General features: G+C 47.4%; 1 protein-coding gene across 3 annotated transcripts in view; it reads left to right on the forward strand.

Annotated features, from left to right (window-relative positions):
• Positions 1–11,329: 11,329 nt before the first annotated feature.
• The window catches only part of FGF13 (fibroblast growth factor 13), a 262,857-nt gene continuing 257,236 nt past the window's right edge, over positions 11,330–16,950 (forward strand). The window contains exon 1 of one of the 3 annotated variants that reach the window (XM_075106739.1): positions 11,330–11,705. In XM_075106739.1, the coding sequence (XP_074962840.1) occupies positions 11,657–11,705 (49 nt within the window). In that variant the 5' untranslated portion in view covers positions 11,330–11,656. Of the gene's footprint in view, positions 11,706–11,813; positions 11,915–16,950 lie in introns of those variants that run through there. The other 2 variants (XM_075106742.1, XM_075106741.1) reach the window with 2 other exon arrangements.

Below are 16,950 nucleotides of genomic sequence, written 5' to 3' on the forward strand. Positions count from 1 at the left end.
TACTAAAGTAAGAAGTGTTTATAGAGTGACTCCATGAGTATAAATAGCTTGCAAGCAAGAGCAGCACCTGCCATCTTTGATACGTCTTGCACTTCCCACAAATCACTCGTGCACGCTGGGTTTGATCACAGCTATTGTTTGTGCTAAGCTTCCTCCTACTCCTATAATCCTTCTATTTAAACGGGTGGAATATTTTGCATATGGTAAGGATTTTGGGGATATAAAACACAGCCAAGTATTTTGTGGACATGACATGGTGTACGTGCGCGTGTTCTGCCAAGGGCAGAGAAATGGAAATGTTGACAAGCACCATGCTACTTTAATAGGAAAGGATATAGCTCTTTCAAAAGTGCCTAGAGTCACGTACTTTGACTCTTATTGCTTCTTTTAAGGAGTTGCTGTTGCTTTCCGAATATAGTAGCTCTGCTAAGTCTGTAGGATCAGTGGCTTTTGGTGGGCTGGTGTGTGCTGGGCTATTGCCACGTTAGCCTGGGGCGGTCTCGGGTGCATCAGCCTCCCCCGGTCCCGCTGCCCAACATGTGCCTGCCCAAGGGGTGGCAGCGTGCTTTGTCACCAGCTCAGGTGTCCCCATATCCATAACTGAGAGGGTGAACAGAGTCAGGACTTTGTGTCCCTCAGGGACTGCACCTGAGGCAGTCCGGTCCCAATCACACCTCTGCTGCTGGCAGTGGCCTTGCAAGAGAGACGGCATCTGCCATCGGCTGCCTGCCCGCCCGTGCAGCCTCTCTCACGCCATGGTGATGTATTCTCCTACCATGTTTCCTGCGGGAGGGAATTGAAGCAAAACACGCCCCAGCCCTTCATGCTTTACACCAATGCAGGGGATGCCCCATGATTAGATTTAGTAGAAAATGGAACAAGCCCTTAATGTCCAGTATTAGACAAGAATGAGGAAAAAGAAAATAACTTTTTTAACTGAGAGCATCTGACAGCACAGCGCCGTGCAGGGGAGCTACGGCCAGCAAAAGCATCACCCTGGGAAGCAGTGATTGATTGGGGTATCCCAGGAGGAAAGTGCCTCCCGCTAACAATGCCCAAGGCCCTTCTACCAGTGGCCTCTCAGATGGTGTTACAGCGGTCTGCTGTGTACAAAGTGCTGTAAAAAGAGGGGTGCACAGCAGTCATTAGTGTCAGAGTCAACACTTTCTATGCCAACCCTTATAGACACGACTGTGTGAAGCTCTTCCCTCAGAGCAGCTCCCCGGCACTCGGGATGACTTGAAGAGCAAAGCCCTGTGCAGGTGGTAGGGTAGGGGTGGTAAGCAGCTGTATTTAATAAAGCTGTGTGGCCGGAATATTCTGATTGCTCATTACAAACATCTAGTTTAATTTTTGTTTTTTTTTCTCAGAAAAAATCCCAGTAGTCCTACAAATTGTATTAGTTGTACAGAATAAGCTCAGTAAGATCTAGTGTGGGAACTGGGTGCAACCCCTTCTCACTGAATTCTCTCCACTTCATTTCTTTGGTGGAGATGAAGATGTCAGTTTTTCCCATGTCGAGCCAGTAACACAAAGCAGAGAGGAGTTCTACTTTTCAGTTCAGTTGTTTTTCTCTCTTAGATAAAATCCTCTCTTTCTGTAAGTTCCTTCTATAACCTCAGGTTTATGGGCATGAATTTTCACTTTGAAAAAAAGTGACCATATTCTCCAACACTGAATAAAAAAACCTCCAAATTTGATTGTTCTGGCCTCTGATGTTTTCTAAAGATATTTGCTTTATTTGGCTGTACACTATTTGTTTTGTTTCTTTTTAGAATATACAACCTACTTCCTTTGTATGTATTTTAACCTCCTTTGGTTTTATGAAGACAATAGATGGCTGAAAAAGAAGATGCCATGGTTTTGCTATGCCTTTTAAAAAAGCTTTAGATGCGTTGTTGTATGTATTCATGTGTTTTGCAAAACAAAAAAAAAGTCAAGTTGCTGCTTTAGGATCTACGAAAACTTGAGTTTAACTGTTGACATGATATATTCAGTTTGTTTGGCATTTGTTGGCAGCCTGTTCTGAGAAGCATAGATTTTATTGAATATGCTCTTTAAGCGTACCACTGCTGCTCTATTGTCGTGTTTTCCTTCAGACACAGCCAAGGTCATTTTTATATGCCATTGCCTGTAACTGCTAAAAGAAGAGAAACATGTAGGGGTCACCCATCCCAGTTAATCTTAAGCTGTGTGCTGTACCCAGTGTGGCTTAGGTTTCCCTCAAGCTTGAAACTGCACAGCACCAGCCTGCTTAATACTGCTCATGCTGTGAGGGTTTTCCTGGTCTTCCAATGTTTAATCAGATCCTGAAACCCGCCCCTTTTTGTGGGACAATATTCTGGCTGACCACGGCTTTTCTTCCAGTTTCTGTAAGGTGTTAAGGAGGTTCTGGACAGTTGCTCCAGCTGAAAATGTGCTTGATCATTTGTGGTGGAGCCTTTAGGGTGACGAGTCTAAAGCGAGGAGCGGGTGCTGGAGGCAGCCCTCCCCTCGGAGGGAAGGTAATGCTGGTTGCTATTTAAATCAGCAGCAGATATGTTGATATGTGTGTGACGTTCCTCAAGATGGCTCGGGGAGCCTGAAGTTTATAAAAGACTTTCTTCTGACTCCCGCTAATTTTAGCCTTGGAGTGTTTACAAACAGAACAGCATTTGTCTCTGCTCCTGATCCAGAAGGATTTCAGCCCCATCCCTGCTGGCGTATTCCCTAGAGGAAAAACAAAAAGAGATACAAAATAGCGATAGCTATTAAAAGATACTGAGGGAGCATTCAGATTGAAGGCACAGAAAGCCAAATCTTGTGGCTATAAATAATATATCTGCAGATATGAAAGTGTCACCAGAAAGTAGGAAGGATGTACACCTAGGAATAATTTTGGTGGAAAGAAACGAGCAACAGGGAGCTGAGCCTGAAAGCACCACTTCTTAGTGGTGCTCCAAGGCGGTATCTAGCAGTGGCTCAGGAAGAGGCCAAAGCAGAATGGCATGACAAGAAATAACCAAGTCGTAGCTATATCTGACAGCTGTCACCAGCCCTGAGCCCGGGTGCAGTCCCGCCTCACCCAAAATGCCAAGTGTTGGTGCATACCGGTTACTGCACACAGCATTGCTGCTCTGAATGCACCATTTAGCTACTGCTTTGAAATGAGGCAAGAGCAAAAAGTCAAAAAAAATTCAATTATGTCAACACAGTTCATATGGAGCTTTGGAAAGAGGTTTTAAACGCACACAAATCAGTTTAAAATTCTTTCCCTTTTGAAGCCGTGACCTCCAAATGCAGTTCTTTGAACAGGGAACATCTCCTAAAGTGTTTGTGGTTTTCTACAAAGGGTGAACAGGCAGAATCCTCCTGGGCTGGCAAGGCAAGGACCTGCACTCGATGCCAGTTTGAAGGAGAAAGGCTGTAGCTACATGCTCTGCCTTGAACAAATTCAAATCCCACAACTTACCTCAAGTCTGCTTTGTAAAAAAAAGTCTCCAGGTCATGCAATACCTGGCTTTCAGAGCTAAAGCTTTGCTTCCCCTTAAAGATCAAGCTGGCTACTAGACCACTGCCACAGCCAGCCTCCTTGCACTGCGGGAATTTAACGGTCACGAGGACTCAAGCAAATCTATGAAAACAAAAGGGAAAAGTCTTTCTCTTTTCTTTGTTTTTGCTCACCCGTGGCACTGTGCGTGTCATTCAGATCAAAACGTGGTTGACACATGAGAAATACCAGCTGCCATCTGATTAAGACATGTGAGAGGTTTATGAGGTAGCTACAAGTTCAGCTCAGCTGGAAATGAATGGGAAGCCTCAGAGCCGCATGGCATGGCTGTAGTGCCACGACCAGGGGAAACAGGAGAAACAGTGCATAAGTGCTCAGGGTAATATAGGTGAGCTTCATCTTCTGATCCTGGGTGAGAGCTGAACCTAGTTCATGACTTAGTGAAGGAAATGCTAAAAAATACCATCAGATGCAGCTTAAAATTGCTGCAAGTTAAAGAGAACTGAGGCATCTGGGATGAACTGCCTACAGCTTCACAGGGGGCCACAATTTCATGCAGGAAAGGAACAGAAAGTAGCAGGGGGGTAATAGGTTCATGACAGGAAAGCAACTTATTATTCTAGTGCTGCTTGGTGTGTAAGAGCATGTTCAAATTAACAGAAAATATCTCGCCTTATGCACTGGAGGCTTCTCGCAACACTTAGAACTTTCTCTTAAGATGTGTATCTTAAACTAATTTAATGTCTTTCAGTTTTTCCTTTAAGGATCCACTCTGAACTTTAAGCATAACTGGTTTTTTTAGATTTCTTTGAGCCCAAAATTAGGTCTGAAAAACTAATCATTACATGCCTCTTTCGGTCTCTCATGCTTGTAAAAATCAAACACTGATTAATTTTTACCATGCTTAAGGAAAAAGTCAGGCTTGAAAAAAATGTTATCTTATGATATCATTGCATATACAAGCCTGCAGTAATATTAGAGATCTACTTGGCAAGTTTCCTTTCAAATATTGCTGTATGCTCTTTTTCCTGCTGTTGCTCTATTAGCTTTCTATGTCTGAAACTCTGGTGTAACTCCAGGGAAGGCTCAGATCAATCACGTAACGCTCATCGCAGTACTCGCCTGCTTATTACCGAGGTGGCGCAAGGTTTCTAATATCAGGTCTCCCATCGCACCGGGACTTCATGTCCATCTGAGTTTACCTCTGGATTTCAGGCCCAGATTTGGTATCATACACTTTCTGCCTCCCCAGCCTCTTCTTAAAACACCGCTTTCTCTCAGCTCCACAAAGGCCGGAGCGAGATCAGCCGCCACTGCCAGTCTGCAGCTTGGCAGAGTCCAACATCAAAGCTCCTGTTCCAGCTTGACTTCAAAACCTTTCAAGTTTTAAGACCTGATCAAGTAGCAGAAGGAGTTGTAAAAGGAAAGCTGTAATGTGCCGGATGATGGGTTTTGTGAAGAAGTTCATTTTCCTCTCACTTTACGCAGTAAAAAGTAGTGAGCAGTAGCCACAGTTTGGTTTGTGCATCTTGTCATCACATTCATGAGGGGTGTGGGACCACCTTCGCCCTTTGACTTGTGCTATGAATAGCAGAAGAACCACTCCTGGGTCTTTCATCTTTATGCTCTCTATAACAAACCTTCCACCAGCCTTGGAGAAGGGGCCTTGGGCAAAAATCTGTTTTGACATGAAGGCACCTGGTTTCAGTAAGGATCCTGAGTGCTTCCCCCTTTTTTTCCTGCTCTATCTGCAAAAGTTCAGTCTGCAGGTGTCTAATAAAAGCTATCGAGTAACAACTTTTTTTAAATTGAGAATGTTCCCCACTGCCTCCCCTGGAGAGGAAACGAACTGCCTGTCATTATTGCAAGGTTCTGACTTCACCCGCTTTGTGCGTGTGTACGCATTTGTGTAAGCTTAAGAAGAGCTGGATGAGATGAAGGTAAAGAGTGGAGCTGCAGCTCCAACCGCTCGGCTGGTATCTTCGGTTCACGGCTGTTCTCACTGCCTTCTGTCTGGCAGCAGTATTTTGAAGAGAATTCATACAAAACCTCACGTCTTTTAGTTTACCTGTGAATGCACAAGTTAGAAATAAGGAATCAGTTCAGGGTCACGAAGCTGAGTTTGTTTGTCTGCTTCTCAAGGCTAGCGCGCAGGCAGTGCTTCCACGATACGCCTTAAACCACGCAGTGCTTCGGCCTCTGCTGCCAGGGCTGGCTTTACATAAAACTTCCTGGAAGCTCCTGGGGGACCCATTATTGCATTCTCCCATTGCGATATTGCCACCTGCAATCGTATACCTGCAAACCTGTGTCCTTCCTGTTCCCCATGTTATTTGGTTTTAGCGCGCTGGTGGTAAATGGTTACTGGATCCACAGAGGTTCTGGTGATGCTGCTGCTGGTGCAAAGGAGGTGAGATTTCTTAAACAGCTGCATTTCAGCCAACTTGAGGAGAGGGACAACCTCAAAAAAAGGCAGGCTGCCAAGTAACCATCTACCAGAGGTAATCTGGGTAGGATTTTGAGGCAGAAAACCTCTTTCGTAGGTCTACTCAGGCTTTCCAGGCTTAATAAAAATCCGTGTAAACATTTCTCTTAAATGAAGATTTCAAGTGATAATTCATAGATTGTGTTAAACACTGTCAGTGATTTCCATAAATATATTGCATTTGACATGTGGTATTTGTGTAACCACCAGCATCCCCCAAACACATTTTGCCAAAATTCACTTATTTCAGAACTTCATGGTGTATTTCAGTATGGTTTAGTTTCAGTAAATCCAGGGCTTAAAACCAAGATCTGCTGTGAGCCCTTAAAAGCTTTGTTAGCTGGGAGCGAAGCTCTGAGATTGCCATGTAAGATATAGTCTTTGTATATTAAAGAGCTACTTTGTGCCTTTTCTAGAGCTGTAAGAAGAATTTTATTTTATTTTTTTTACTTAGACACCAAAACTAATACCATACTCCATTACAGAAATGCATACCTTTGTAAACTGTGATCAGTCTAGCTTAGCAAATGTACTGAAATGCAGAGAGAAAAAGACCTTCAAGACTGGTCTATTTTAGACTTCCAGCAATCTGGAAGACTTTGATCTCCAGTGCTAAAGGCCTCACATCAGCGCGGTGCTCGATCCAGCAGCCTTGATCAGGATTTGCTTTGCAGTTCGCAGAGCTTGATCAGCCAGAGGGATCATTGGGTAGCAATGTGAGATGCTCCACTTCCCAGGTGCTGAGCACATTCCCCAGCCCAGAGAAGCAATCCAAAGCGCCAGGGTCACGGCACAGAATGCTCGATGTCCATTAATTTTAATTGAAATGATTTATAGTAAATAGATGAGAGATTCGCTATATGAGTATGATCATTACCCCTTACCACTAGCGTCTGCTTAGGGCTTCTCTGTTTATCAGACTGAATTATTTAGAGAAATTAAACTGCAATCTCCATACTATCCATTAGCTGGAACTCTATTTGCATATAGCAGTTGGGTTTTGGCAATCAAAAAGAGGAAGATTCTGCACAGCAAGCTGTCTGCCAAAAAAAGGTCCTCTGTGTAGTGGTTAAGACTGTGTAGGAATGGGAATGGCAAAAATAAGAAGAGGACCAAATTAAACATCCATTAAAACAAGGTTGTGCCTGCTAGAGAATAGGCTGTGCTTTGGCCCTGTGTTTAGTATTTATCTCGTCTGTAAATCTTTGTGTTTTTTGTTAAAACACACAACTGGTAGGAAAGAAATTTGCCCTTGCGTTCCAATTAAAACAGTGGCAGGCCAGGCAATAAGGAGATGTGCGACGGATTTGGACCTATTTTATAGGCGTCATTACAAAACAGCGGCAACAAAACTTTAGGCATGCCCACTTAATCATTTACTTATTTCATCCTAATGCAATAGATACCTCTAGATGCCAGTGAAAATATAAAAATATAATTTGAAATGAGGAGTAAGTGCTTGTATTAGTGACACTTTATCATGTCTGGAATCTGAAATTTAAGGCTTAATCCTACTCCACCTGAACATAATGAAGAGTTTTACTTCAGATTTAACTGGGAACATACCAGGAACCATAATGACAAAGCTAATTTAAACTTGCTGGACTGCTTTAAAGGCATATTGTAAAATTCCCACTATATAAACGAGCAGAATCTGGACCTTTTGCAAGCCACTGCCTGCAGAAAAGAGAAAATTTCAACTTGTGAATAAACCAAAGAACCAAGGAAAAAGTACACTGAGGAGCTATGCTGCTACCGCATTTCTGTGAGTTCCAGAATTCCTCATGGGATATATGTCTCTATAGTTATTTTACAAGGGTAGGAAAAGCATGTTCATGACTTGAGTACGTGTTTTATGGACAAGCCGTACAGCTATTGGACATTAAGCAGCAATAGTTACGTTGTATAAAGGCACTTAGAGTTTACAGTTTCAGATTGTAAATGATACCCGACTTATCCAAGCCTGTGCCAAGTCAGAACCTTCTGGGAGATGCTTCTGGGGGAAAAAATACCCTCAGCAGAGGCACGGCTCCGTGCAGCACGTCAGCTCTGCCGCGCATGTTTCCAGAGACCGAGCCTGCGCTGCAAGTGTTCGGGGAGCCCAAATGTGACCTGCTGTGTGTCTCTTGGCTACAAAAGCCTCGTGTTTCACTTCACACTTGGAGCTTGTGAGGCCTTGCTGTGTGTGGGGCAATCGCGTTCATCCCTCTGGACAGGGCAGGTCAGGAGCCATAAAAGGGTATAGATGATGCTTCAGCTGTGCATGCTGCCTTGCTGGCTTGTTGCCATGCAGTTTAGATGACTCCATCACAATCTTGAGAGGAGCATGAAAAGTGTGTAATTAGAGCAATTTATTATATTTTACTTTAAATTGTGCTCCCCCACCAAAAAAAGCCTTGAATTTAAACCCTCCCTAGCCACCCAGGTGGGTAAGGAACACCTAAACAGCATTTGCACAGGACACATCAGACTTCTTTGTATTCATCACTAAATCTTCTTCCTCTGGGTATCTGATTTATCTGGAGGCGCAGAAATTGTTTCTAATTCAGAATCCGGGAGAATGCTGCCAGTGTGAGGCACAAGCTCCATGTCAGACCCACGTATAGGTGTGTTTCTGCATAAGCCTGGCTGCGGTAGGTAAGTTGTTGCGTATCGTTTCTGTCGCCACAGCATCCAAGTGCTTCTCTCAGTATTACAGCTGTAAAGCAGCGAGGTGACACTTTTCCCTACTATTGCTGGGAAAGTGATTTTCGGATATACTAAAGCTCAGATTCATGTTTAAATATTTATGAGTTAGTTAACAAGATTTTATTGCAATGCCAGACCTTACGTGATTTACCCCAAACCCAGAGACTCTCACATGAAAGCAAGGAACTGATGAGGGAATCTGAAGGCTTAAGTCAGTGTCCCAGCCCCAGATAATACCATCTCCACTAGAATACTTAAGCCATCGAGGTAGCTTTGCAAGTAAAGGCTGTGCAAACTGTACCCGGGCTGCAATAAGCTGTCATGCAAATGCCCTTGTATTTTGCATGCATTACACCACATTTTATTACTGTTTTAATTGACACTTCTAAGTCTTGCAAACTAGTAAGGGGAAAAACTAACTTGTTTCAGAACAGCAGGGTAAGGTGTCCCGGCTTACCAGCAGGTGCAACACGCTGAGCTGCTGCCTCCTTCCGATGTTTAGTTTGAGCATAGAGGCCTCATTTGGGCGATGTACTAACTGCTCCTGTACAGCTTGACAGATCTGGCAAAGGTGAGAATGGCTAATGTAAGGCAAGCCCACTGTCAGTACTAAGCACAGCATTTACCAGTGGCCTCTGGTGCTGGAAAGGCCTTGGACCAGAAGTGAGAATTCTCTGTAACTCTCGTCAAAGTCACTACAAGTGCCTTTGAAGTCAGGGTCAAGGGAAGTTGTACCAGACAGCTGAAATCTTGCTGGGGCTCACTGGCTACTTCTGACAACACTGGCTCAGCTGGACTGCAGAATCTCTCCTTCCCCACTCCTCCACTTCCAGCTCTTTGGTTTAGTGGTCCACATTCAACTGGAGAGACAAAGCCAAGAGAAAGCCCAAGTTTTTGATCCTCCTGGCAGGTCTTTGAAGTGTTAAAAAAAAAAAATCACAGAAAAGGCTCAAGTAAAACAGCCTCGTATTGAGAGCACCCTAAGTCCACTCTCATCAGAGGCCTTACTGAACCTCTGCAAAGCAAAGCTGACCCTGCCAGGACAATTGCTTGGTTCCAGAAACAGAGCAGAAGTTGTTCATGGTGCAGACAGATGCACAGAGGTCTGGAGGAGCTCTGCTTGAGGACTTGGGCTTCAGTTTTGTGCTTTGTGCATTTCTTAGGGGTAAGTCATTTAACAAGCCTCAGCTTCAACAACCCTGATTTTCCTAATCACACCTGATCTACAGCCACCGAAGTGAGGTGGGAACGGGACTTCACCCCACGCTGGGGGCCAGCTGTGGCCCATTACCTCCTTCACCCCGGGGGATGCCCTGCCTGCTGGCAGCCCAGCCACCCTCTGCTTGGGGCAGGAGGAGCCGGGGCAAGGCCGGGACCCCGCTGAGCACGGTAAGCCGATCTGCCTTCAGCTGTCCCCGGCGCTGGGCTGGAGCGAAGGGAGGGTGAAGGGGAGGAATTCGGCTCAGCTAAAAATAGCGGCGGCTGCTGCCTCTGAGGCCGGGCCGGAGCCCCCCGGCACCGGGGCTGCCTCGGCGGGCGTGTCCGCACCCCCCTCCCCCGTGGGGACGGGATAAGCGGAGGAGCGCCCAGAAGCGACGGGGAGGGCTGTGCCCTGAGCATATTGCCTTCATCCGAGGGGATGCTCAGCCCTGCCTTGCTCCCTGCTGATCTTGGAGAAGTCCGTCGTGTCCTCACCGCTGACCAGGCCGCTCTGGGGGAGTTGGGGGGCACTGAGGGGCTCCCCCAAGCACTCCGCGGCTCGCCCTTCCCAGCACTTTATTTTCGGCGCTGCCGAGCAGGGCCAGGCTCCAAGGGGCGCCGGCTGCATCGGGTTTACCCCGGCCGCCCCCCTCCCCCTCCCTCTCCCTGGGTGGCCCGGGGGGGTGGGGTGGCAGAGGATGGGGGCCGCGACCCCCCCGCCCATGATAGAGGGAAGTTTTACCCCAAGCGGGGGGGAAAGGGCTGTCGCACAGGCAAGAGAAGCTTCGGCTGCTCTTGGGGGTCCCTTCCTTCTCGGGGGGGGGGCCCGTCGCACACCCCCGGGCGGAGCAGCAACAGGCTGCCGAGTTCGGTAGCAGGCAATACTGGGGGGCCGGAGCCTCCCCTTTATGGGATGGGGGTGGGAGCGGCTTCCCAAGGGGGGGGCAGGCTGGGTCTGTTCCACCCCCAGCCGGGCGCTGGGGCACTGTCCCGGGGCTGGAGGGCAGCAGGGATGCGCGGTGTGTGTGTGTGTGTGTGTGTCCCCTCGGGTACCGTGTCATGGGGAATCGGGCTGGGTGATGGGGAAGGGGATGCGCGGCCCCGGGGGGGTGGCTGGAGGGGGCAGGTCTATCTAGCTCTAGTCCTCCTCGCTGCCGGCGAGCGTAAACCTGCCGCCTCTTCTGCAGTGCCGGGGACTCGCGTCCTCCTCCTCCCCTCCGCGGCTGCAGCTCTGCTGCTCCATCCCATTATTACTAGGGGAGGATGCGAAAAGGAGAGAGGGAAAAAAAAAAAAGCAAAACCAAACCCCAAGCAAACAGCCAAAGCGTCCTCGGCCCCCCCCGCTCCAACTCCCAGCACCCCCTCCCCCCCGGTCGGTGGCACTTCCAGGACCGGCTGCGCTTCCCTGGCCCTGGGGAGGGGAGGCAAAGCCGGGGAGGCGGGAGGAAGGAGGAAGGGAGGGGGCCGGAGCCAGGCAGACACAAGGAAAATCGCTTTTGTCTCCGGCACGGCGAGCGGCGCAGGGGCTCGGTGCTGCGGCTGCCGGAGCCCCCCGCTCCGCTCCGCTCCCGCAGGCACCGCGGCGGCACCGCGCCGGGGAGCGGGCAGCGAGCCGGCTCCTCCATCGGGGTGGGTTGTTTTTATTTTCCCCTCCCCTTCTGTTGGTGTTATTTCTGCCTTTTGGGCGTAGAGGATCCCCCACCCGCCCGCACGCTGCCCCCCGCCCCAGGTTGCTTTGGGTCCAGCCGGAATCCGCGACGCTCCCGGGGATTTTCCCACCCAAGCTGGGGTCTATGAGCGGGAAGGTGATCAAGCCCAAAGAAGAGAAAGATGCTTCCAAGGGTAAGGCAGGCGCAGCCGCTCCGATAAACAGCATGTTCCCTGGGCAGCCCGACCTCACCGGGCTGGGGGTGGGGTGGGGGTGGCACCCCTCCCGTAGCTCCGGGGACCCTGGGCACGGGTGGGGAAGCGGAGTGCGGGGAGCTGCCCAGGCACCCCGCCACAGAGCGGGGTGTGTGTTTGGGGGGGGCCTCAATGCGGCACCGGCGAAAGTAAGTCGTGTTTTTCCCCCCTCCGGCGGGGGGAGCCGGCTCGGCCGGGAGGGTGCTCGGCGCTGCGGGCGCCCCGGCGGGTGGGGGGCGGCCATCGCCCTGGGGACGCGGCGCCGAGGGGCGGGGGCTGCATGCGGGCCCCCCTCCGGCTGGGGCTGGCCACGGGCGGGGGGGGGGGAGCTGCCTCAACCCGGCTCGCCCCCGCTCCCGGCAGGACCGGCGGGGCACCTGGGGGGAGCGGGGTGCGCTCTCCGGGGGTGCATGGCCGGGGGCCGGGGGGGTACGGTGCATGCAGTGTGTCCCTCGCCGGGGGTGCATGCCCGGGGGGCTTTGGGGTGGGGGGAGTGCCCCGCTGCGGGGTGCATGCACAGGTGGTTCTGCCCCCCCTCCCCCCCCCGCCCGGGACGGGCTCCGCATCCCCCACACAGCTCGCTCTGCGGTGTTACCTCCGCTCAGGGCTGTAGGAGTGCGTTGGATAAGTAGCTGGTGTGTGGGGGTGTGTGTGTGCGCTGGGTGTCTTTCCAGTAAGTAGTTTTTCCTGTGCATTTGCAGATAATCTGTGTATCTTCTCAAACGGGCATCCATGTGGGAGGCTGGTGCTGTGGGATACCCAGGTGAAGGGGTTACTCTTGGCCTCCCTCAAAGAGGGGAAAAAAACCCTCCTTGTTTACTAGTTTTCTAAAACCTAATGGGCACTTTCCTGTCATTTACTTTTTTAGCAGCCTGAGAGGCCAAATCAAAGTAATTCAGCCTTTCTATTCTTTTTTTCAAAACTTTTTGGTTTTTTTGATTTTGAAAGTTTGTTTAATGCTAGATTTGAGACCTTTACTGTTTTCCTTTTATGTTCTCTTTTCCCCTAACTCTCTTTCCAGTTCTGTTGTCTTATGTTCAAAACCTTAGGATTTTTATCAGACTTTTTTTATTTCTCATAACGAGATAAAGTTCACCCTTCAGATGTACTGCAAAGCCTATAATTTCTAAGTAATTTTTTGTCTTTACATTATTTCTTTGATGTTGAGTATTTCTTTTTTTATGGTGGCCTTATTCACTAAAATACTCTTTAAATAATTTATTAAGCAATGCAGAACAAGAGTCCTGCCTTTCTGAGGAACTATTTAGCATGATTTAGAACTGTGTTATAATCCTACACGAAAAGAAATTGCCATGCTTGTGCTATACCTGCTTGAAAGCTTGTTTTTTAAATCAAACATATATATTCCATTTTGTGCTATGATTCCAAGTTTTAATGACATTTTAACTTCATCTTTGAAATTGCCCGAGTACAGGTTTGGGACGTATGCATATTTCAAAACACTGGGGCAAAAGCACTTGTATCTGCTGTTAATGAGTCAGTAATGACTTAGACATGCTCGGCTTTGATTCCTGTGGAGACAGTGTGCCAGAAGGTGTATATCCTGAGAATCCCAACAAAAACAGTTGATGCTGATACTCTGCTTCCAGGAGCCGCTGGTACGTTCTTCGAGCTCATACAAAAACTTTCTCCCTTATCACGAAGTAAAGAGGCAGTTTCAGATACAGCAGGAGGAGCTGGTACGTGTATGAGGTGGTTTGGGACTGCTGTAGAAAAGTAGCGATGGTTACGGTCTGTGAAATATGCTCTTAAAAGGCTCCAGGTGCAGCGGTAAGGAGGTGGTATTTACCGGTTAACGTGTAGGCTGTATGGCCTTCTTTAGCCTCTGTGTCATACGCTAAAATAGGAAACAGTTTTTCCTCTGAACTATCTGAATTTTCTTTGGTGATTGTGAGTATTATTGCCTTTAGTGGGAATGTTTAATTTGCATCTAGCTATAGTAAGCATAGGCTGGGTGGTTTTTTTTTGTTTGTCTTTCATACAATGAAAGAGTAATTTGGAAAGGATGGGATACCTTTTCCTGCATATTTCTGCAGCTATACTGAGGCACTGGGTACACATCAGTCCTGAGAGAAGGCTGTATGTTTTTGAGTGAGCTAACCACTATTTGAAAGAACAGTGTAATCGGTTTTCCTATGAGAGTAGCTTATTGTAGTGATATGTTCATGTACCCCACGTTCTGCAGGATATTCGATGTAACTTTAACACCTACTGTAAATGCAGGTGTCCCAGGGCTGTATTTGCATAATAAACGTGGAGTACTTTGTGAGAACAGTGTCAGCCTTTCTTGCTCCTGAAGCTTGCTTATACATTACAGGGTCCTGTGTGAGATGAGACTTTGCTGTAGTTCTCTGCAGAGCTTGGGGAGGGCTGTATTTGGCCCTGGTGTAGGGAGCTGCTTTGTGCAAGTTGTTGAATGGCACTTTCTACAAGCAGCTTTTGGGGTGGGTCTTTGTAGAAAAGCCTGATTTATACAGAACCTTGAAAGGCCATGGATTTTTGGTAGGAATCAGCACAATCCAGTGCAAGTAGTTACTGTCTTGCAATGGGTATTTTCTGTTAAATTACTCTCTCTCATAAGCCTGTGGTGGTTTCAGTGGAGCTGTGCAGGTGTAACGGATGTATCAAAATCTATTTTTAAAGAAACAGGGTTTTTCCACATCTTTTCTTAAGCCAGAGGAATGTAACTGGTTGCTTCAGGGTCTGTTGGCCCCACTTATAAGCCCTGCCTAGAAAACCCAGTGATGGCTGTTTTGCTCAAAATTTGGCTGCTTTTAAACTGGCTGTGGATGTTTGAGAATTAACTATCCTAATCTAAATAAAGCTTATGGATTAACATAATGAAGTCGGGGATGTGCACCTTTATTTTCTGCAAAGCGCTGCATTAACTGTGAATGTATAAGATTATAGCATTGATTTTTTTTTTTGAAAATTTTTTTAACTGTGTGAGTGTTGGAGAGCTGCAGGACACTGTAAGCCCAGGTAGGCTCCAAGCTGTCTCCCAAAGGCAGATGGGCAGCGCTGCCGCTTGAGCATGGTAGCTGTTTGTGGTGGCAAGCGGCTTGTTTCAGAGGTCAATCTCATTCCAGCTTTGTTGGTGGTTTCAAGTATGGGGCAGGTTCCCATGTCTCTTCTCACTCTGCACTCTCTCAGGGGTTAGCAGGAGCACGAGGATCTGGGTAACAACAGCTCAGCATCCTGCAGTGGATGCAGCCTGATGGTTGGTAACAGCTCTTCTTCCACAGAAGTTAGTTATGTGCTCACGAAATACACCCCGAAGTACGTTCCCGCTGGCAGCAGTGCAGTTCCCACCAGTCACATTCTTTTCCTGCCACGTAGCTGGTGTGGTGAGAGCCGCATGTGTGGCAGGGCAGGTGACTTCCCCCGTTCTCCCTCAAAAATCTTTTGCTTTGCACTTTGAGAACAGTATATCCAGTGTCCCCAGCGAGCCCTGGGGCTGCATCAGTGCAACCCATTTTGAATGAAATACTTGAAAACCTTTTATCTGGGGGAGATGGGTGTGGCAGTATGTGGATATAGGACATCAGAAAGTGAGCTGAGACCTGCTGAAACCCTTTCACTTTGGATATGGGCCTTAAAGAGCTCGTACTGTCTTACAGGACTCTTACTGTATTACAGGACTCTTTCCAGAGGCTGCTTTGCAATTTGTGTGGCTCCTCCAAGGATAGTCAAGAGACAGAGTAGAGAATCTGAAACTAAATCTGAGGAATGGATTAATCTCCATTTGTTTTTCTTTTTACCAGTTGGAATATATACTGTTGCCTTCCCCATCAAGGCAGATGAAGGGGGATCTTTTCCTGTCACCATGCTTTCACTGCGAGAAACTTCGATAGCTTTGCCCAGAAGTCTGATAACCTCAGCTGTAAGTTGTAAGAAAATGCAGAGTATATTTTCTTCTCCAGAAAGCAAATTAAGAGGAGTTTTTTGAAGCTGATAGCTTCTAATCTGAGAAGAGCATATTGAAATAGTGACAGTAAGGGTGAAGACTCTGGCAGTATAGGTACTAGTCTAATTTAGTGACAGCAGAAAACAAAGCACTTAAAGAAAGCACTTGGCAGGAAAAAATAGAAGTCAGAATTTTGAGGTATCTATTACTGCTTTTCCTGGATTTGTGTGAATATAGTGTAATGCAGCTTATGATTGAAAGGTCTGTAGAAAAGCTGACAAAAATAAAGAAGCTGATCTCAACAGTTATATTTCTATAGTACTGAATCATGAGAAAGTAACTTACTTCAGGGACTGAAGAAGAGCAGCACAGAGGCAACATGTAAGCTGACCATGTCTTGGTCTGAGTCCACTGAATCAAAATTAGCAGCAAGTGCAGACCCGTGTGAGAAGGGGGAAGGGAGCACAGTGCTAGCACCCTCATCTGCTGCTTGGCCAGCTCAGGTGGGAGGCAGGGCATTTGTCTTTCTATTAGAAGTTTGGGTGCCAATTCTTTTGCACCCCAGACAAAAAGCCCCAGCAAACTTCACCAGACACTGCAGTTTGACCTATGAACTTGAGTCTCTCTTCAGGCAGCTGTTTGCCAGCAGTAGATTTGGTCTTATTGTGGTCAATTGGTGCTATTGACTTGTGCATCAGAACTTGCGTTTGTATCATAAACGTTTAATGACGGTAAAGAATGAGTAGTTAAACTCAATGGTTTTATTTTGTTCACTTCATATTAGAAAGCTCTGTGCCTCCTGTCTGAAATCTGAGATTGCAGATCCACTTTGAATAGATGCCTGCATCGCCCACTGGAAAGCGACAGCCAAAATCTGAGGGATGACCCACCCCATCCTGGCTATTAATGCAGCAGGTTACAATAGATACTGAGCTCTTGGCTGAGGTCCTGATCCATTCAAAATTCCTATTGACACCAGTAGGAGTTCTCTGTGTCTGCCTGTGACATTGCTTCTGATTAGTGGGTGGTTGTTAATGTGCCTATGCTTGGAATATTTACAGTAACTACCTCCTGTTATGACTCATTATCTGTGACTGGTTTTGGTTCCACAAACTAAAGTAACTCTCCATAAAAGATACATTTATAAAAGATACATCCTTCCCTCTAAATCCCAAGACGGTGGTCCCTGACATCTGTTGGTAAAACACCAGCAATTAGAAAATGGAAGTGGCCTTTGAGATCGAGGTGCCAGCACAT

This window comes from Phalacrocorax aristotelis, chromosome 11, assembly GCF_949628215.1.
Source record: "Phalacrocorax aristotelis chromosome 11, bGulAri2.1, whole genome shotgun sequence".
Classification (NCBI taxonomy): Eukaryota; Metazoa; Chordata; class Aves; order Suliformes; family Phalacrocoracidae; genus Phalacrocorax; species Phalacrocorax aristotelis.